Source organism: Zophobas morio, unplaced genomic scaffold (genome assembly GCF_036711695.1).
Source record: "Zophobas morio isolate AGI-343-1 ecotype UQ-CSIRO unplaced genomic scaffold, CSIRO_AGI_Zmor_V1 ptg001037l, whole genome shotgun sequence".
NCBI classification, from domain to species: domain Eukaryota; kingdom Metazoa; phylum Arthropoda; class Insecta; order Coleoptera; family Tenebrionidae; genus Zophobas; species Zophobas morio.
The window spans coordinates 20,559-45,359 of NW_026973137.1; the positions used below are offsets into that span (position 1 = coordinate 20,559).

Here is a 24,801-nt window from a genome sequence, read left to right on the forward strand (position 1 = left end):
GATAAGTATAATGCAAAAACAATTTTTTAGTAGTTTAGCAAAAAAAATACAACATTAAAGTTTTTAGATAAATTTTATAACAAATATAAATAATTATTAAAACTTTTTAATAAATGTACATTATTAAGAAATTATAAGGATTACAAAAAGGCGCTAAAAAGTGTTTTTATATATATTGTTGGGTTTCATTAATATTATTATTAAGATGATGATTATTTTATTCTTAATATTACTTAATTTTAATAATTTTTACTAAAACTATTATAATTGTGACAATGATAAATAGTAAGCGCCACAAAAGGAAATCATATATTCATATTTTTTAATGAAATTTTCAATATTATCTTCATTCTTATTTAAATATGGATCTGCGAATTTATTTTTATTTATTATTAAATTCATATTTAGTTTCATCTTCATTTTATTTAAATGTTATAAAATATAATTCATTAAAGAAAAATATAATTTATAATTTATATAGTAATATTATTAAATAATAATAATAATGAAACGAGCAGACTTGTGACTTATGTATTCTTTATGGCTGGACGCCAAATCAATGACCGAATAGATCTGCGTGCAAAATTCTTCAACGCATAATTCGTGTTGGCGTTCATTTTGTTCAATTCTTTTTATGAAGTATTATATTAATAATTTTTTCAATGAGAAATATTAAATAGTAATAAACTGTATTGTGTATAAACAGAATAACGATAAACATTAAAGTAACCAAATATAAACTTTGGTTATACATAAAAAATAATGAAAGTTTTTACATATTTTTATTATATATAAAAGTAAAAATGATAATTTTTCTTTAAGATATTATAAATAATATCAAATTGAGTTAATATAAACGATATTTTATTAATTAATATAAATAATAATTATAATCATATATTATGTTTGTATATAAAAAATTATATAAATCTAAATATATTAAACACATTTATTCGATATATTAGAGTAAAGTAGAAGAATTTATAATAATAGTTTATTTAATATAAATAATATTAATATAAAACGTTATTAATAAAGGTATGTATATAAAATTTTCTTAGTTTCTTTTATAAATTAAAGTAAAATGATATTGTTTTATATATTAATATAAATATTATATTGAATGTTATAAAAAACAATACAAAAATAAATTTATTAAATATATTATTTTTAATATAAAGTTTAAAGTTTAATAAAAAAAATGATATAAATATTATATATAAAATAATAAAACTAATTTTTTATATACTAAACGTTACTAATATATCAAAGTTTACTATACAAAAGAGTTAAAATAATATTTTTTTATAAAGTAAAAAGTAAATTTTGAAAAAATATTTTGTAAAGCGTCTTTAAAGATTTTTTTTACTTTTATAAATAATTTTTAATTAATATTAAAAAAAATATAGTCTAGTGGAATTAGAAATTAAAGTTTTTATTTAAATTTATAATTATTAACGCAATATATATACCATTTATTAACAGTAATGAAGTAATAATTAATAAAAAATTATAAAATAAACAAATAGAAAAGTATCATAATTAAGAATCATTTCACAATATTCAAATTTTGTATTTTGTAAAATTTTTATTTTATATTAATAGACGAATTATTTTCATTTTGAAAATATTTTAATACAATAAAATAAAAAATAACAATTAATAAAGTATAATTTTATATATAATATAAAATTTTATATTAATTACTAAATTTATTTTTTTAAAATTTCTATATAATTTTTTTTACTTTATACAAACTCGTTATGTAGAGTTTTTTGTTATAATAAATAATAATAATAAATATATTACATATATTAAAAAAATTATTCATGTTTCTTAATAATTTTTTTATTATTTATTATTTCATACTTTTCTATTTTATTATTAAACAACTGAAAATAATTTTTTTATAATATAGTAATATATTTTCATATTTTTTTGTAATACTTTTATAGACCACTTAAAAATAATTTTTATAATTGATGATTTTACTAGTCTTTACCCCTATAGTAACTATAACTTATATAATGTAGTATAAAGTTGTATTATAAACTTTATGATATTATCATGAAGAGTTATTAAAGTCTTCAAAATACAGTAATAATATATCCAATATTTTTAAAGACTACTGGAATGCACCGCCAAAAAAAACGAAAAAAAAAGAACGTCGTTCGCGCGTCATGACAAATATATATAACATTTAGCCCTCGAGGGTTGAGCCCTTGTATACATAACATTAAAAAATGAAGAATAACGCAACTTATATGTAAAAATTAATATTTTTTTTTCTTATATGTTATTATATATTTATAAAAAAAAATTTCCAGGAAGTTATAGAAAAAATTATTTATAAAATAAAAAACACTTAATATCCGTGCTTTTAATACTTTAATGTTCTCAGTAATATTTTTATAATAATACTTTATTAAAAAATTTTTAAAAGGCGATAATAATAAAATTATTATATAACAAACTTAATAAAACAAAATAAAATTTTCTTATATATATTTATTTTAACTCGAAATTAAATTTAGTTTTTTTATATTAAATAGTATAATAAATATTTACCTTAAACTTAAAAAATTTCATATTTCATTATAAATTTTTTAAACCAAAAAAAAAAATTATAATTCATAAATATAATAAAAAATAACTCATTTTCTAGTCTTTCCAGTTTTCCTTCGGAAAGCATCGATTCGAGTTGTTGTAATTCTTCCTCGAGCCCTTCAAGAATTAAAAAAGCTTCTTTTTCAATTTTAGCAAAGTTCTGTAAAAAATTTTTTAAATAAGAGTTTTTAAAAATTTATTATTATAGCTTTGATCGGTTTAAAAATTTTTAAAATTATGCAAACTTCTGTTATTAAATTTTTACAATGATATATTATTTATTATACTTTTTTTAAAATTTAATAATTTTAATAAATTGATATGCAAAGTACTTTTATTATACCAATTTCTCAAGCCTTAAAATAATAAAATATTTTTTGTTGAAAAAGTTAATTAATTTATATGCAAAGTTCTGTTAAGATTACTATAAAAAAATTCAGTTTTTACAATTATAGATTGTATTTTTCAATTTTGAAAAAAAAATTAATAAATAAAGAAATATGAAAAGTACCGGTATACAGAAAAAATTAAAATTTTTGAAATTTTAAATTATAATTACTAATTAAAATAATTGTATATTCATAATTTATAAAATTAATTTTTATAGACTGCACTTTATTGGTTGCTAATCCACCTAAAATTATATTTTAAATTTTAATAGTAATTTGATTAGTCATTTATTCTACATATTTTAATTATTAAAAACAAAAAAATTATATATTTTTATATTCTATTTATCGTTTATTCAATTTATATTAGAAAATATTTTAAAAAAAAAATTAAACTTTTTGAAATTAATAAAACAAAATATAGTTGATATATTGAACTTCTTTCTCTGATTTGTGCATATCTCGAGAACGATTCAGTTTTTCTTGTGAACTGGCCAACTCTTCTTCTTTTTCCTGAATACATTCCTTCACCTTCAGGAAAAAATAAGTTCAGACAAAATAGTAATTGTCTACAAAAAAGTTAAAAGTAATTATTAGGCATAAAGAAAATAACGATTTTGTACGAAATGGACCAATAGTATAAATATAATATGTTAGTGATAATTTTATTAAGTGTAACGCCCTCCAAATATTGTAACCTTAAAATATTTAATGAAATAGTATAAAAAAGTAATAACCAATTATATTAGATGATCCATTAATTTATAATTAAATTTATAATAAGCCAACCAATAAGAGCTAATTTTTTCTTAAAAAAATAAGTGCAATTAAACTTACAAATTACCACGAAATGTCTTAAACGGGACCAATTATGGTCCTAAATAAGTTCCCAACAAAAAGTATTCGTTATGGTCAAGTAGTCCCATAAGTTATTATTAAAACATTTCATCTAAAAATTCTTTTTTTTTTATTTTTAGTTAATGCTTTTACTTTTATTTTATTTTTTATGAACTTTTTATAACATTCCTTTATTATATAAAACTTTATTAAACGTTCTTATATATTTATAATAATACTGATCACTATTTACAATTTCTTACAATTGATAGCAAATATAAAATATTTACTAAATTTATATTTTATATTAATTCTCTACATTATTTAAAAATATTGAACAAAAATAGTAGTAACAATAACTCTTTTTATGAGTTATTATTATATATTAGTTCTATTTCTAAAAATTTTATAATTATAAAAATATTAATGTTTTTTTATATATTTATTTTTTTTTAATATTTAATTATATTATAGTAATATAAAAAATTTATAATAATTTTTTTTAGTATTTATTAATATTTATATTTACTTTTTTTAATTATTTTTGATAATTATTTACTTTATCATATAAATTATATTAAATTATGTTTTTTTGGAAATCAAAGTTTTTGTTAATAATTTCTAATGAGTTGTTATGAAATAAAAATTTTAAGAATTTAAAATTTCTTTTTAATTTCTATAACATTTTCTTTATTTTTTATATTTATAAACTTTTCAAACAAATTTTTTCTATAAAATTTATAAAGAAAACTATACATTATTATTTCACTAATTTTCAGTTTTTAAAAAATTCCTTAAAATTATTTTTTTAGTTATGAATTTTAATGAAAATATAAATATATAGAATAATATTCTATCCAACAGTATTCGATGACAAGGCAAATAACCTGCTCTAAATGGTCCTCTAAAAGAGCCGACTCTTCTTGAAGATCAACAATATTTTTAAGGAGCGCCTCTTTTAATTGCGCCAAATTGGGCTACATAAAAATGTAAATAAGAAATTGTTTTGTTCGCTCGAAAAATAAAACTTTTTAGAATTTTTATAGTACTTTTATATATTTATATACAGAAATTAACAAGTGTATATTTTAGAGAGTTATACAATTTAATAGGGATAATAATAATAATGAAGTCACGTTTTCATTATTTTTAGTAGCAAAAGTAGAGTAATTATATGTCAAAAAAATAATTAATTCAATTAAAAATTGTTATAACTTATAGTACTTTATATATATATTTTTTTATAATATACACGTGTAGCTTTTAAGAGTTACACAATAAAAATAATAAAAATACTAAATACGATAATAATAAAGTCATAAAAAAGTAACCTAATTGATATATTTTACTTCCATAAAAAATGCTTTCTTTTATAAATTTTCATAACTTTATAAAACTTTTGGTATATTTACATAAAATATATACACGTGTTTTTTTTTTTAAATCAAACAATTAAAATAGTGAAAACAGCAATAAGAAAAGTTAAAAAAAAAAGTAATTTTAGTTTTTATTTATAAAACTTTCAAGACTTTATAGAACTTCTTTATATATTTCCATATAAAAAATACACACATATAGTACAAAAGTTAGACAATTATAATTGTGAAGAAATAAAGAAGTCACATCTTAAAAAAATTAATGTAAACTTTTTATCTTTAATTTTTATGTTAAAGATAATTTTTTTAATAAAATATTTAACTTTACGGAACTTGGTGAATGTATATATCATATATATACACGTGTTTATTATAAAAGTTTTACAATGATAATAGTGAAAATAAATCATCCAGTCAGGATATCTCTAAAAAGTAACATCCTTTTTTTATTTTCTATATATTTATATAAAAATAATAAAATGATCACAACTTTATAAACTTTTTATATATTTATACACCAAAAATAAACACGTGCATATTAAAAGTTTTTAAATGAAAATAGTAAAAATAATAAACTCACTTTGATACCTCCTTTTAGCTTAACGAATAGCATTTCGTGCGGGTTTGAATGCTCCTCATTTATAAGTAATTGATAATCGACGCCGCCGGCAAGCTGGTGAAGATAATGTTATACTTTGTATTCAAAAAAACTAATAAATCTAAAAAAAAAAATAATAATATAAGTAAATGATATTTTTCAATATTAAAAATAAAAAATAACATAAATTTCTATAAAAATATTCACAGCGAGTTTTGACAAAATTTATAAAAATATTATAAAAAAATTTTTTTTGCAAAACTTTTTGTATTATTTTACAAATTGATAAATAACAATATATATATATATATCCCAATAAATTTTTTTCCAAAAATGTATAATAAAAATGTAAAAGATTTATCAGAAAAAAGCTGGAAACAAATAAAAGTTAATTATCAAATATAACAATTATTGCATAAAAGTTGTAATTTTAAATCATATATATAAGAAAAAATCTAAAAGTTTTATTATATATAATTATTACAAATAACAAATTTTCAAAAGTTATTTTATAAAATATAATAAGAAATTTATAAAAATACTTTTTAAAAGTTTTATTATATATAATTATTATTATTACGGAAAACCAAACTTCTAAGGATCATATAATAAAAGAAGAAATATATAAAAGTACTCTTTAAAAAAAAAAGGATTCATTACATATAATTATTATTGCATAATAAAATTTTATTAAAAAATTATGTAATATAATTAAGTAAAAAGTTTATAAAAATAATATCTTTTATAAAAGTTTATTATTTATAGTTATATACCCTAAAACCCAACTTAAAATATATATATAAAGTATATAAAAAAGAAAAGTTAATAGTTAAATTTTTTTTAAAAAAAAATTATAGAATATAATATTATGAAAAAAAGTTAATAATAATTTACATAAAATTTTATTATATATAATTATTATTGCAAAAAAGTCGAACTTTTTAAAAATATAGATAATATAATGTAAAAGTTGATGAATACAAATATATTAGTTTCTAATAAAACGTTTTCTTATATATACAGTTATTATTATAAAAATTGAATATATATCTATATATAAATATAATATAATAATATAAAAATAAAAAGTTAATATAAAAATTATATATTATTAACTCTTAGGAAAAGGTTTCCTATATATTTAACTATTATTACAAAAAATTGAATTTTGGAAAAAAAATATAATTTGCAAATGTTTTCTTATATATACAATTATTATTATAAAAATTGAATTTGAAAAAATATATAATTATATAAAAATAAAAAGTTGATTAATAATGTTTAAAAAATAATTTATTATTTATATAATTATCATTTAAAAAATTGAATTTTTTTAAAAAAAAATATATATATATAATAATAAGTTGAAAAAAATAATTTATAAAAAGTTTTATATATACAATTATTACTAAAAAAAACGAATTTTTTTTTAAAAAAAAATTTATACATTAAAATAAAAAATTAAATAATAATTTTAAAAAAAAATTTTATATACAATTGTTAGGATAAAAATTAGAGTTGAAAAAAAATGTTGTACTATACATAAACAAAAAGTATTAATAATAAATTTAAAAAAGTTTTATTACACAATTATTATTATAAATAATATAAATTTTTTTAAATAATATTGATTATTAATAATTCTTAAAAATATTTTCCATGTACAATTATTATTATATAAGTTAAAAAAATAGAATATACAAATTAGTATAAAATAATAATAATAAAATCTAAAAAAATCTTGTTATATACAATTATTCTTACAAAAAATAGAATTTCTAAAAAGAAATAATATTATACAAAAATAAAATAGTATTAATAAATTTATTAATTAAAAAAAAATATTTTTTTATATAAATTGATATAATAATTGTATTTTAAAAAAAAAATTATACAAAATATTAATGAAAACGTTAATAAAAAATAATAAAGTTAGAAGTTTATAAAATACAATTATTATTACTACAAACGAATTTTTAAAAAGGAAATATTATACAAAAAAAATTAAAAAAAAATATTTTAAATATTTAATTTTTTTTAATATTTAATCATTATAATAAAATAATAATTAAAAAAAAATTATAATATATAAAGAATTATCATATATATTATATAAAATTAATATTCTTTATGAAAATGATTTATTATTTACCATTATTATTATAAAATATAGAATTCTTATAATAAGAAGTTAAAAAAAAATAATTTAAAAATTTATAGAAGTTATTATTACAAAAAATCGAATTTTTAATATAAATAAGTTAATAAATAGAAATAAAAATAATAATTTTTGATATATATTATAAATAAATTATAAAATATTAAATGTAAGAAATATATAAAATATAATATAAAAATTTCGAAAAAGTATACATAAATATATATAAAAATTATCATAAAAATATTAACATAATAAAAATGGTTAATGACTTTTTATTAATAATATCTAGATTAAAGTATTTGAAATAGGAAAGTTTATTATAATATGATACATTTTTTTAAGTATTATCACAGGAAATAAGTTTATATTAAATAAATAATAAAAGTTCTGATAGAAAAAAAATATTAATATAAAAAATTCACTAAAAAATTTTAATAAAAGCAAAAATATGTAATATATAAAATAATAAAATATTACAGAGTAAAAAATGATAATAAGGATAATAATATAGCATAAAGATTATGAAAAATAAAATAAATAATAATAAAAGTAAAAATATATAAAACCAATATTAATATATTATATTTTATTAATAAAAATACATAAAAAAATAGAGCAAAAGTTAAAAAAAGATACAAAAAAGATAAAAAAAAATACTGTAAAATATAATAAATAAAATATATATATATACAGTAATATATTATAAATAACAAATATTTAAAAAAAATACAAAAATATAATATTATAAATAATTACAATAAAAAGTAAAATTAATATAAAAAAGGATTATAATAATAAATTTAAGGTCATAATAAATAAATAAAAGAATATTAAAATTATCTGAATAATATATATAATATTTATTATAAAAAATAGTAACAAGGTTTTTTAAAGTTTAAGAAGAATACAAAAATATTGAAAAATATATATATAAGTATAATATATTGTCATAAAAATATTAAAACATTATTATTTAACACCATTACTTTCATTGGAAACAATTATATACTAAATTAAATATTACTAATTTTTGAATCTTTGCAATTGGCTATAATTAATTGGTATAAATTATTAAACTGGCATTTTCAATTTATTAACTATTAATAACACGTTTTGGTAAAAGGAATAATCACCAAATGAGAAGAATATATAAAAAATATTCCAAGATATAATAATAATTATATAAAGAGTAAGAAAAGTAAGAAAAAATATGTAAAAACAATATAATTGTTATATTTCTTATAAAAAACAATGACGTAATACAAAAAAAATATCAAATAATAATATAAAATATATTTCAAAGCGAATTATAGTAAATAAAAATAATAAATAATAAAAGTAAAATGAAGAAGAAAAAATATATAAATAATAATAATAAAACATTATAAAAAATAACAAAAAAAAAGTATACTAGAAGTTTAAGAATTCAAAAAAAACTAATATACAATTTAATAAATTAAAATCAAAATATAATAGACGTAGAAAAAAATATAAATAAAATAATGTTACGGTAAAAAAATTAAAACAAAATGAGAATATACAAAAAAAATGAGCAATAATTATTAAAAATAAGGACAAAATTCCAAATATATACAAATAATATTTATATTAAATAAATACAAAAAATTATAAAAGTAAAATGTTTAAAAAGTTTATTATATACTACTACAAAATAAAATAAAATAAAAAAGAGTAGAATATTCAAAATTTTGAAAAAAATTCTTAAAAATATTAAAAAAAATAAAAATATAATAAATAAAAAGAAAACTATAAAAGTAAAAAGAATATAATAATGATAATAATATATAATAACACAAATAAAAAATTTTAAAAAAAAAACAAAATATAATAATAATTATATTATAGTTAAAAAAAATTAAAATAATATATAATAATTAAAAGTTAGAAAAAGTTTATAATAAAAAATTATAATAATAACTAACAAATAAAAGTAATAAATAGTGAGAGCTTAAAATAAAAAATTGTAAAAAAATAAATTCAATCAGTAGAAAAAATAATAATTAAGATAATTTAATACATAATAAAAACAGTTAACAAAAAATTTTTACCTTAACCCCTAAATAGAAAATTATTTAATTAAAAAAAAAAGTTTATAAGAATAATAAACAAACATTATAATAATAATAAAAAGTTCTTTTTATATAAAATGAGTTTCTTATAAATATAATAACTATAAATAAAAAAAATCGTTTTCATTAGAAAAAAGGAATAGAAAAAGTTTCTTATAATAATAATAAACATAAATAATTCAATAAAAGTTTTCTATAAAATAATAGTAATAAATAGTAAAAGTTTATAATAAAAATTTGTAAAATAATTATTTTATTAATTGCAATACAAAAAAAATTGTTAGAAAAATATAGAAATAAATAAAAAATGTTATAATGATACCATTATATAAAATGAGTTTATTAAAAAATAGAATGACAAAAATAAAATAAAAGTAATCTAATACAAAATTCATTTTCATTAAAACAGAAAAAGGAATAAAATAAGTTATCATAAGTATAATAAACAAAAATGGTAGAAGCAGAAATATTTATAATAAAAAAAAATAAAAAGTTTTTAATAATAACAATAAAACTTTAAATTATAAGAATTTATAATTATAAACATTAAATACACATAAAAATAAAATAAAAACTTTATTATATAATAATTATAAGTATATTTTATAGGTTATGAAATTAATTATTAAATAAATAAAATATCTGTAACAATAAATATTAAAAAATAAAGAAAAGGTTATAATAATAATAAATTATGTAAGATAATTATTAAAAAAAGAATTAAAAAGTTTGGAATAATAAACAAAAAACTTAGAATAGAAAAATATATTTAATAGATTATAATAATAATATAAACATAAACAAATAATAAAGAAATAAATTTGTATATTAAGTAATAAAAAATTATAATAAGTTTATAATAATAATCAAAAAGCATGAAAAAGAAGAAAGTAAAGATATTTATAATAATAATAATAATAATCTATTTATATTAATAATAATAAAACAAAAAAATAAATAATAATAATAATAAATTTCAGATAATAATATTTATAAAAAAACAAAAATATTTTTGTTGGTAGAAAATGATAAAAAAGATTAGAAAAAGAGAGTTTATATATATAATAATAATTATAATAAGGACGAACTTTTGCGGTGGAGGGGAGGAGGTGAAGACGCATTGCCTTTTGATGGTACACATGAAAATCATTCATTAATGAAGAAAAAAATTGTTTGTACTCCTAAAAATTATATAATAATATGAATAATTATAATTAATATAATAATAATTAAAAGCTTACATGTAAATATAATAAAAGCAAAGTATTATAAAATAATAATTATAGCAGTAATAATAAATAAATAAATTTAATATTGTTAATAGAAGTTACTGTTTTAAAAAAAACAGTAAAAAAATATAATAAATATTATATTTTTTAAAGTTTATTATCATGAAAGTAACTAATAAATGTAACAATATTATATATTTTTCATAGAAATTATAATATGAAGTAACCGAACTAATGAAACTTTTATTATTTAAATATTATAACAAAAAATTGTCACTATTATTATTACTATTACAGAAATTATCACAATTATCAAAAACTTTCATAAAAATATGACATTATTATAGTAATAATAAAAAATAAAAAATGTTATGAATTTATAACAAATCATTGTCTCTACATTATTACTATATTATGAAAAAATAAAAAATAAAAAATAAAAGACGTTATGAATATTATTATAACAACTATTGCCTATCTTATTACTCCTTTTATAAATTATTAATATTATAAATCATTCATAATGTAATAGTATAATCATAAAAATAAAAAATGTTATGAATTTTATAACAAAACATTGCCATAATTATTATCATTATTATAAAAGCTTTCATAACAATATAATATTAAAATTATAAAAATAATAAAAAATTGAAAATATTATTATTTTTGTAACACAACATTATTGTTACTATTATTATTACTATTAATATTATTATAAAAACTTAAAAAAATATAATTATATAATCGTAATACTAATAAATAAATAAAAAATGTTAGGAATATTCTAACAAAACATTATTATCACTATTATTACTGCTGTTAACAAGTACTAATATTATTAAAAACAAAATTGCCTTCTCCCTTTCCCAGTTGAGCTTTTTTGCTTCATTTTTATGACTTTCAAGCTCCTTTAAGTCCAATTCCAACTTAAAAAATATTGATTCATTAAAAAAAAAATTACACAATATTAATTAAACAACAAAACTTATACGCTAATAAAAATGATTGTAAATAATAAAAATATTGTAGTTGAATTATAACGACAATATCTATACATAAAAAAATTGCAAAGTATTTTTGAACATCAAAGAAAAGTTCATATAATTAATTTCATATTCATAATAATTTGCCTATAATGGTCACGTAAAAGGCAAAATAAAAGTATATTGGCTATAAATACAATGAAAAAATTTCGCAATATTTAATAGTTTCAATAATTCATTAATTTTTTTTAACGAACTCCCCAACAACCTCTCTCGCCATCAATTTTAGTAAAAAGAAAATAAAATATTAAAAATATGAATACCTCGAAAGAAATAACTGCCTCCCAATAATTACCAAAAAACTTGAAAATTTTATCAAATTTACTGATTTCTACGCATAATCATAACATTCCTTGCTCTCCCCAACCAATTATAAAATTATTAGAAAACCAAGAAAAATATATTAAAATTCTCTCAATTTCAATTCTTAATAGAAATATTAATTTTTTTGGGAGCCCCAACAAATTTAATGACACGATGAAATTATATAATAGCAATATATTTATATAAAATACATTTTTATGATTTTCTAATAAAAAAATCATTATTTTTCTGCGAGCCCCAACAAATTAAGTAATATAAATTAAAAAAAAACCAAAAGATATATGAAATCCCACATTTTATAAATACCTAAAAAATTATTAATACTATTGCTAGCCCCAACGATAATAAAACCAAGCAATCTAGGAAACCACACTTCAAAGATTTTTAATAAAAACATTAATTCAGCGAATCTAAACAAATTATGTATAAACAATATTACTCTTGCGAGCACCAATAAATTTCTGACTTCATAAAATTAAAAAAAAAACCCAAAAATAAATGAAACTACATTTATTTCAAAAAATTTATAAAAATTCATCAATATTTCTGCGAGCCCAAACAAGTTATGGAATGTTAATTAATAAAATTAAATGAAACATAAAAAATCATAAAACTAAACTTTCCAGATTTTTAAAAAATTTCATTAACTTGCGAGCGCTACAAAAACTAATAAAGAATAGTAAAATAATGAAATTCACAATTTTTATTAATTTCTTTTCTAACGCGTCCCAACAAATTATATGGCATAACAAAATTGAAAGGAAAACCAAAAAAAGTTTAGACAACACAATAACTCCTGCAAACCCCAACAAATTTTTATAATACCACATAAACTCAAAAATATGACACCACAATAATTCTTGCGCACCCCAACAAAGTTACCTGATATCTTTCGTTATTAATTTTTTCCACATCCATTTGAGACAATTCTTGCGTCTCCAAAATATTTTCTAAATTTCTTTTTTCTGTTAGAAGGCGCTCCAATTCAGAACCTTTTTAATAATAAATTTACAAATATTGATATGTTTATAGTAAAAAATATAGTGAATTAATATATTTTCGCTTTATTAAATAAAATAATTTTTTTCTATAGAAGTTATAAAAAAATTACCGGCAAGTAAATCTTTTTCTTAATAACCAGTTTTGTATACAAAAAAATAATTTTTAAAAAACCAATCAAAAAGTTTTTTAATAATAGAAATACACAATAAATTTTTATAAAAATATTAATATATTAATAGTAAATAATATAATTTAAAAAATACTTTTTTCCAGTAAACTTTTACTTAATAAGTTTTCCTACACAGAAATAAATTTTTACTATAAAAGAAATCCAATAAAAAAAATTTTTTTAAATAATAAAAAATAATACATACGAAACTTTCAAAAACTATTAATAAATAAATAGTAAATAAGATAATTTAAAAATAAATTTTTACTTCGATAATAATAATAAAGAATTAGTAAAAAAAGGGTTTTTTTCAAAAGTTATACCGAAAAATAAAATAAAAGATGGTCAGTAAAATTTTAACGGAAAAAAGTTTTTATATAATAATATTTTTTGGTATTAAAAAATATAATTAGTAAAAAATTTTACTTTCCTACAAAAAAAAAATACTTTTTTTTTATTACATTAAATTATTAAAAATGAAAACTTTCCAGTAAATTTTTTTTTAATTAAGTTTTTTTATATAAAAATAAACATTTACTACTAAAAAATGATGTATAACAACTTAAAAAATATATATTTACTAGAAACTATTTTCTTAAAATAAATTTCTTTTATAAAATTATCTTTTTTACTATCAAACCATAAAATATTTACTTTTCAAATAATAAGTTTTCTTTAAGTATGTAATTATATAAATCTTTTCATATCGATGAAACCTATTATTTTATTTAAATAAGTAATAATAGTATAATATTTATAATATAAACTATTTTCTCTAGTAAATATATTTGTAACATAAATTTTATTATAATATACAAAACTTTTATAAATTTTTTTACTTTATGAAAAATTACTGCCAGTAAAAACTTTAATAATTAAAAAAAAGTTTACTTCTATTATTAATTTTTTTCTTTATTATATTTTATATTATTAAATAATAAATTTTATACTAAAAAAAAAATAATTTTAATTCTTTTATTTTTTTTTTATTATATAAACATTTCAAAAAAAAAATTTAAAATATAAAATTTATATAAATATCTAATAAATATCCAATATATATAAAAACTTTTCTTTAAATTATACTTATTTTATTTGTTCTATGATAAACTTATTAAAAAATATTTTAAAATGTATTCTATATTTTTTTATAAATTAGAAAATGTTAAAAAAATAATTTTTTATTTATTAATTATTAATTATACTTTCTTATAAAAAGTATAAGTAATATTATTATAATAAATATATAATAATAAAGTTTTCTTAAAGTAAATATAATATTAATACATTTTATAAATCCAATTTAAAAATGTCATAATTTATTTCAAAATTCACTAAAAAATTGAAGCTCAAGTCATCCAATAAAAAACGTTAAAATAATTTAAAAGCACAAAAAATTAAAAAAAATATAATCCTTTTTTTATTTATTATATTTTATAGTAAAATCCACTTATAAATATTAAAAATATTTTATATGAAAAATATAAACCTCAAAGTTTTCAAAAAGTATTAAAGTAAAAAGGATTTAATAAAAAACTTTTGATAATGTAAACTTATAAAAAAGTAATATTAAAAAAAAATTAAAAAAAACTTTTTCGCAAAAAATAAATTCTATAAATAATAAAATATATAAACTTTTAACTTGTAAACATTTATGAACGTTATATAAATAAATTATCATTAATAAATTATATAATGATAATAAAATATTATATATATACATAATATAAATTTTTTTTAAAGTTATATAATAAAAAAATATTTTTAAAAAAAGTTTAAGTTTATATAAAAAATATAAAGCAAAAGAAAATTATATTTTTTTATAAAAATAGAAGTCAACAACTTTTTTAAAAAAAAAGAATACAAATTCCAATATAAAAATTTTGTTAAAAGTAAAAAAAAACTTTTTTCTTCCAACTCCTTATAAACTTCCGCTTCCTTATTGGTGCATTGGGCCACGTGCTGCTTGTATTCATTAATGAGGCTTACTAGCTTTCTTTTTTCGCTTAAGGCATTTTCGCGGGCGGATTGTAATATTTTAAGGCGAGACTTTAAAAGTAGTAAAATAATAATAATATAATTCTCTAAAAAAACGACAAAATTAAAAACAGTACGAATCACTAGAAAAGAATTTAGAATTTACCAAAAATAAACTAATAGAAATTAGTTTACAAAATATTTTTTAACGCTTCTTCGGCAATACTTGAGCCAATAAAGTTCAGTAATTTTAAAAGTATTTATTTTGATTATAATTATTATTCAAAAATTATCGGTTATTCTTATTTGTTTCTTTATATATTTGTATCACAATTTCTTTTAAATTTATTATTATAATTAAATATATTTATTTTTATTATAATAAATACTTATCATTTATTTATTTCCCATATTTATAATTTATTATTATTAAATACCTATTATAATTATTTTACTAAATAAATATTTGTTTTTTCTTTATAGTTACTTATTATTTATTATTTTATTATTATTAATATTAAAATATTTATTATATTTATATTTACTTATTATTTATTTTTGAGCATTATTAGTTATATAATTAGAATTTTTAAATTTATTATTTTTAAGTTTATATAAATTAACTTAAATATTTATTTTACGATTTATATTTACTTATTATTTATTTTTATTTGTTTCTATAATTAAAAATATTTATTCATTATTTATTCATATTAACTCATTAATTAATTTTTCACTATAATTTATATATTTGTTATTTTTATTTCACCTAATAAATATTTATTTCATTATTTATTCAAATATTCATTTTTCTTGCTTCAATTAACAAAAGTTATTTTATTATTTATTAATATTGGCTCATTTAAGTTTCAATATGTACAAAACGCACGGGTTCTTCTTCGAGCTGCTTCAACTTTTGCGTCTCCCGTTCAATAGCGACATTAATATCAACCAACTGCTGTTGCAGTAGATTATTTTTTTCGGCTGACAAAAATTATAATGAATATTCATAATCAACCAATAATAATGGAGATAAACTACCGAAAACAGAGAGCTCAGCACCGCCTTCATAATCGTCATCACCTTCCAAATAAGAAATATAAGCCTAAAAAAAATTTAAAAATAATAATAATGGAAGTGTTTTAATAAAAAAATATATAATTAAGTTTTATATTTATTGATAAAAGTTTTAATAGAAAAAGTTTAATAATAGTAATAATAATAACTTTGGAGATGTATTCAAAAAAAATCCTCTCAGTTTCTCGCTGGGACTGAACCTCATCTTCAAAGTTATCATCATGCAAAGGAAAAAAACACATGGGCCCAACTTTTTTGAAATACTGCAAAGCAGTTTAATAAAAATAATAATGTTAATAATAATAATAATAATAATAATAATAATAATAATAATAATAATAATAATAATAATAATAATAATAATAGTACTGAGCACAACTCCCCAAGCCATAGCAAACAGCCCAATAGACAAGTCCACGCGCGTGGCGTCCAGGCCAAAAAGGTGCTTTTATTGATGTTGAATGGATAGCTATTGGCCGATAAAAAAATTATTAGTATTATTAATAATATTTCTATTATATTAAAAATTTATTGTTAATAACAATAATAATGAGGATAAGTAAAAAGAAAAATAGAAATATACAATAATTATAAAAAAAAACTTAAAAGTATACATAAATAATATGTTATGAACGTTAAACTATTATAAATAGTATTATTATTAAAAAACTATAAAAGCTTTATTATAAAAATAAAAAGATATATAAAGTAATAATAAAAGTATTACGTTTCTAAAGGTATTGTATAAAAGGATTATCATATGAAAGAGTTATGAAGTATTTTAAAAAAGTTAAAGTAATACTAAAGCCAACCATTTATGTATTATTATTACTTTATAATTAATGCAAAAATATAAATTTATATAAAAAAGTAGTATATATATATTTATTACCTTGAACTTTTTTAAAATAGTAGTAAATTTATATTTTTTATATTAAATAAATATTATGTCGAGTTAATACCATAAAATGTAGATCTTAGTAATAATTCATATAAAAAATATATATAACAGTAATAAATTTATTTAAAAAAAGATAGAGAATAAAAAAATTGTATATATATAATTATTATCTCCGAAAAAAATTTATATTTTTCATAATATATAATATATTCATGTAAAGTTATCCCTTAAAATATATATATTAGTAATATATTTTTTATAATTCGAAAAAAGTATATATTAATAATAAATTTATTAGATAAACATAAGAATGTGTTATATATATTATTATCTTGAAATTTTATAAATAGTAATAATTATGTTTTTTATAAAAAATAAAGTTTTATTTCTAGAAAATTATTCCTTAAATTGTAGATATTAGTTATGTATTTATATGAAAAATATATTTTTTATTATAAAAAAATATATACAAGAATAATTTGATATAATTATTATCTTGAAATTTTAAAAATAGTAATCAGTTTATATAAATTTAATAAAACAAAAAAATAATAGAAATAAAAAACTTTTATAATAAATAAAAAACAAACTTTCATAAAAATCCTGAAATAAAGTTTTATTATTATTATAAATTTAATTAAAACTTTCCTTAAAATTTTATAATAGTGATAAAGTCATATAAAAATATTTTTAATAATAGAAAATATTTAAATATTAACTAATTAAAAAAAAGGTATAAATTTTATAAAAAAATGAATTCTAGAAATAAAAAAAATAATAAATTCATAAAAAAAATACTTTTATTATAAAAAATATAGTAATAACATTAAATTATAAAAAATTTTTTATAGTAAAAAATGTTTACTTATATGTACAATTATTTATAAAATAATAAATATATTAAAAAAATTGTGAAATTTTTTTAACAGCCTGCACTAATTGTTTTAAATTTTTTATAGTTTTTATATAAAAAATTTGATTCTCTTAAGCTCCATATTTTAATATATAATACCTAAATCTATATATAGTTATAATAAACTATTGGTCAGTCGTAAGTTTGTTTCTCCTTGTCAGGCCTACACGTGTTCAAGAACATGCAAAGTCAAGGACTGTCTAAACTTGGGTTATACCACGTGACAGCCAGATGTCTCCAAATTATATTAAACGGTAAAAACCTACTAAAGGGTGCAGTTATAATATCAAAAGTACTTAAATGCTGTAATTCCGCACGTGATAGTCACAAACTACAATCAATATATACGCGACTAAAAAAAGCGAATCACTACAAATTTACAAGCGAAAATAGTTTTTATTATTAAAATCGGCTTAAAAACTTTTATAGTTTATATACAATTGTAAAAAAAAATAGAAATTAAAAGTTAATTAAATAAATTAAATTTCATAGAAATAAAAAGTTATAAATAACCTAATACTAAGTATATAAAAAAATTTACTCAATAAAATAAATTTCGATCTTCTATATTATACTAAAATTTAAATAATACAACTTCCCTGTAATAATAATAATAAAAATTTAAAATAAAATTTTCAATATAAAAAAGAATTATATTCACACAGAGTAGTACCCCAATTCTTTCATGAGCGCTGGAAGTTCTTCGACGTAATTTGGTGAAGTAAACTAAGTTAAATTTAAGTTATTTAAAAGATTTAATTTTACATGTAAGCAACGTTTTAAAATTTTAAAGATAAATATATTATACACCTCAAGTTAATTAATAATAGTAAATTATAAATCACTATTAACTTATTTATGGATATTAAACAAAAAAGTATCAAAGTCTTGTAATAAATTATAATTAAATTTAAGTTATTTAAAAGACTTATTTCTAATTTTTACTTGCAAGCAAATTTTTAAAATTTTGAATAGAAATTTATTATTAACTTTTATTAAATTTAATAAATTATCAGTCACTTTCAACTTTGTTATTGTTATTAAGCAAAAAAGGTTATCAGAATTCTTTAAAGAATAAAAAATAAAATCATATTAGTTAAAAGATTATTATAATTTTTACAAGCAAGCAAAGTTATAAAATTTAATAAAAACTTTTGTAAATTTTAAAATTTAAGAAAATTTATGATTTATTATTTCAAATATTTATTTAATATTTAAAATAAAAAAGTAGTCAAAGTTCTTTAAAGTAAACTAAATTAAATTAAAAATTGATTACATGCAAACGGAGTTTTAAAGATTCTAATAAAAATATTAAAAATTTTAAAATAATTTAAATTTTTAAATTAATTAATTCTACAACTATATTTTAATATTTGATTAAAAACGTTATCAAAGTTCTTAAAAGTAAACTAAATTGAATTAAAAGGTTTAAAACTTAAAATGCAAGCAAAGTTTTGAAATTTTATAAACTCCAAACTATAAAACTTTATTAAATTATTAATCACCGTTACCTTTTTTTAAAATTAAATAATAAAAATTGTCAAATTTAATAAAGAAAACTAAAACGATTAATAACTTATTTTATTAAACTTAAATATTAATAATCAGATTTAAATTTAAACAAATTTATAATAATAATTAACAATTCTATAAATATTGAGTTTAGATTTTAAATTTTTGTTTCATTTTGATGATTATAAATTTAAATATATACAAGTTTACAAAAATAGTTTTTAATCTTTTAATAAGATTTACAAGCCAAGATTTCAACATTACTTGAAGATTTGTATGAAAACTTAAAATTTTATATTTTAAAAAAATTTTATATTTTTTAACGAATATCTTTTATATAAAAAAAGTTCAGATAAAAAATATTTGAAATAAATTTTTAAATGATAATCGTGTAAATTAAAAAAGTTAAACTTTTTATATTGTAAATAAATTTGTTCTTATAAAATTCTTGTTTTAATTATATAAGAAAAGTTATAAATACTTCATTATTAATAATTATTTACAATTTTTTTTATAAAATTTTTATATAAAATTAATATTTATATTATTATTGTTATTCGTAATATCCTTGTTCTTTCTAATAATTTGGATTTAAAAGTTTTTATTTTTTTATTGATAATAATTCTCATTAAATAAATTTAAAAAAATTAAAAAGTAAATTCAAAGTTAAGAATAAATAGTTAAACACTTTCAAACATAAAAAAATAATTATTAACAAAATCCAAATTATCAATAAAAACTAAGTATTTAGTAAATTATATAATTCTAAAATCTTTATATGAAATTATAATAAAAATTATAAAATATATAATATTAATAATAATAAGATGTGCTGTCGTAAAAGAATCGCTAATAAATTCATGTAGATTTTTAAGTGGAATAACTTTTCTTAAAAGTAAAATGATAATAAATTTTTAATAGAATTATTTTTAAAATAAGGATTTATTTTTTAAAAAAACCTTCCTATGTGGATCAAGTTGATTATAAAGAAATTTAAAAATCCTTAAATAATCCTTCATTGCCGGATTCGCAAATGACTTAATGCCTATGGGATGTTCATAACCTTCAATAAAGTAAAGAAGTGTTTTAAAAGTTGATAAAAAATAAGAGTAAAATAATAAAATTCCAAATTAAAATTTTTAAATTTATATATTATTATAAATAAAACGTATAATATTTAAAATTAGAATTAATAAATTGTGAAAAATTAAATTCATGTTCATAATTTTCAACGAAAATATTAATAAATAATACTTTATTAAAAAGAAAGTATAATAATTATAATTTTCTTAAACAAAATAAAATTTCCGTTAAAAATTACAAAAATTAAAATTAAAAAAGTATAAAATATATTTCACCATGTTTTAATCTTTAACGAAGTCATTAAAAATAAATAATGATTCTTTATAAAAAATTTTAAATTTATATATATATTATTAATTATCAAAAGTTCAAAAGTATAACAATTAAATTCAAAATTAATAATAGAAGTAAAAAAAATTTCATGTTTATATTTAACAAATATAGAAAATAAGAATGTTAATAAAATTAAGTTCTCAATAACTTTTTTCAAGATAACATATAATTGATAATAGAAAATGTAAAAAATTTTTTCAGGATGTCCATAATCTTTAACAAAAACATTGTAGATAAAAGTTAAGAATAAGAAGTAGTTTGACCTAGAGAGTAAAATTCTTAAAATTTTTTAATTTTAAATGTTATTAATAATAGAATGTAAAAAATAATTTAAGAATGTTAAAATAATCAACGAAAATATAAAAATTAAAAAAGTTAATTAAATTTTAATATTCCTTATAAACTTTTTTAAGATAATAAATAATAAGTAATGTAATAATTAATTTTAGATTGCTTACAATCTCATCGTTTATATTAAAAAATAACAAAAGTTAGTAAAAAAATATATAATGAAATTCTTAAGGAACTTTTCTTTAGAGCTATATCCATAATCAAACGTATAAAGATTATTTATCAATGTTTATAATCCTTCACAAAAATAATTGCAAATGGAATAAATAAATCTTATATAATAAAAAATTCTAAAAGATATTTCTTTTTAAGGTTATATAAAAATTAATAATAAAAAGCCATAAAATTTAAATTCATATTGTTTATGATCTTATATCAACAATAATATTAAGTTTCAAATAATTAACTTTACAATACAGAGAGAGAAAATATAAAAACTTAATTTATGATTATTAAAAAAAAAAATTACGTAATACGAAATAAAGCTGTAGACATAATACTAAACTTTTTACCGTTTTCTGTAAGATAACGCACTAAAATAGCTATACTTTCTCTTCTGTATTCCTTATCATTCAAACTTCTAGGATCTTTTAGAACACCTTTTCCTTCCATTAAGTAACTAGAACGTCTATAATATAATAAAGAAATTCATGGAAATTAAAAAAAAAAGTTAACAGCTTTAATTCTTTACCGTGAAAGTGAGGATCGTCCAAAGGAGTTCCTACCAAACGAAGCCCTTGAAGGAGGTAAATTCTCTGTTCCAAAATTCTGAGAAAGACCTGCAATACTCTGTTTCCATAAAATTATCATTACCTTATTTATAATAATTATAGAGTTTTAATAAGAAAATTATTCACAACGTAGTGTTTAAAGAGTTGAGGACTGCTAAATAATATAGTTAATATTTCACCTTTCTGTGGAAGAGCGTTTTTGGCTGTAAAATTGATATATTCTGTTGCCCACCCAAAGAAAATCGTGGTATGCTCATTGAGTTTCTAGACATTTTTATAAGTAAACTTTCGAACGAAAACGACGAACTCTACGCACAAAAGCTAATAAACTAAAACTGCTTTCTATCTAAAAGAAGTTGGCCAATAAAAGGGTTTCTACGAATGCAAATGAAAGGACTGGTTTAGTAGTGAGTGATGAAAAAACGATAGCGTGCTAAATCCATAGCTGCAAGCTAATTAGGCTAATTAACGAGTGGGCATTGTGTATCAGTGATGGTGCACTCGAGCGGTTTCCTTTTCGTTCAAATTGTGACTGAACTGAATAATGTTGTTTACTAGATTATATATACAACACGTCGCTTTCAACAACAAAGTTACACTTAAACAGATCGACTTTTTACTAATAAAATAGCTCTGAAACAGAAGTCATAATAGCACGGCCACTCTGCATACCTTTTTAAGTACAACCGTTCATACTCGCAGCGCTAAAAAGTTAAATAAAAAAGTTAAGGTTATCGTTAAAATTTTTAATTCTTCAAGGCGGGGAAACTAAACATGAGGACTGTGGGGTTCTTTAATATTTTTTACTGCTTTGCTTTTTATATTACCGCGCTGAAAATAAAGTAAGGCCAGCAATTTTACTCAATAGAAGCCAAGCATAAAATAAATTACCCACTTAATAGTTATATTTTTTTAAAAACAAGCCAAATAATTTAGTAAGTGCACAGTTTAACTTATTGAGAACCTCGCAACATTTTGTGTAAAATCCAGCGGATTTGGTACCTTGAAGCAACATGGGCCTCACAGATAACTCAGTAAAGTTGCTTTACATCAAAAACAAAAAAAATACTTTACTTTCATATCGAGTTATAACCAGCTTGCTAGAGAAACATTTAATATACAAATATATAAACTGCATTGTGTTTTATTAATATACCTTATGTCGACCTTTTAAACGTTTTTAATAATATTATATTAAGTAATTGTTAAAATTAACACAAAAACTTTAAACAATTGGCCAACTGAATTCCAATTTCGGATACAAGTGTTTCATAATTTAAATTCTTGAAATTATTGCTAAAGATAATGCAACCATTTCTTCGAAAAACCGTTACCGCTTTATAAAGAAACTTTTAAACACCCCTTTTTTTTTACGTGCTTCTTCGCCTTGACTTTATGTATACCCTAACTTAAAAACTAAGATGCAGATCTTTAATGTAAAAATTACTAACTTTTTTAATTATTGTAAAGTTTAAACGCCTTAAAGCTTAAATAACTGCTCTACCGTACTTTTGTTATAATATTTAAATTTTTTACTAAATAGTTTTTTAACGTAAGAGTGCCAAAAGTTATGTTTTTACAAGGAACTCATCTTTTGTCTGTTCAGTAATTGTTATAGTAAACTATAAAAAACCAGGTAACTTTGTTTAAATTTAAAGATAATAAACCCTTTCAAAGTTATAACAGTGAAATATTGTTAAAGCGCGTCAGCGATTTGCGTAACTTGTAAAAACAATAGGCTGTTAACTTAAGATGTTTTCCCTATACACCCGAATTGATGGTTTTATACTAGCATACATTTTATATATAAAAATGTAAAAGTAATAATAGCTAAAAAATAAAACTTTGTTATCAGCTTATCTCCTAACAATTATGGAAAAACGTCGTTTTTTTGACTTATTAACTATTAAAAATATCGCCACTTTAGCAATTAAATAAATCAATAGATAAATATAACAAAGCTAACCGCACTTATTAATATTTCATAACTATTAAGTAAAACTATCCACGTGTTTATTGTATATTGAATGGAGCACAAAAATGTTTTTAGCTAGTTTACATATAAACATTGCAATTTAGTGCTTCTTTTTATAGA

The 24,801-nt window shown here is 17.0% G+C and overlaps 1 protein-coding gene across 1 annotated transcript; it reads right to left on the minus strand.

Annotated features, from left to right (window-relative positions):
• Positions 1-489: 489 nt before the first annotated feature.
• On the minus strand, positions 490-22,991 carry LOC135122248 (kinetochore protein NDC80 homolog). The gene is made up of 18 exons (XM_064046451.1): positions 22,886-22,991; positions 22,667-22,764; positions 22,488-22,603; positions 21,168-21,271; positions 19,370-19,422; positions 17,252-17,351; positions 17,032-17,145; positions 16,847-16,910; positions 16,695-16,789; positions 15,733-15,877; positions 13,540-13,649; positions 12,145-12,216; positions 11,147-11,239; positions 5,790-5,882; positions 4,721-4,810; positions 3,435-3,527; positions 2,655-2,767; positions 490-628 (listed from the first exon to the last, which is right to left on the minus strand). The coding sequence occupies exons 1-18, from the start codon at positions 22,976-22,978 to the stop codon at positions 490-492; spliced, it is 1,785 nt and encodes a 594-aa protein (XP_063902521.1). The 5' UTR covers positions 22,979-22,991.
• Positions 22,992-24,801: the final 1,810 nt, after the last annotated feature.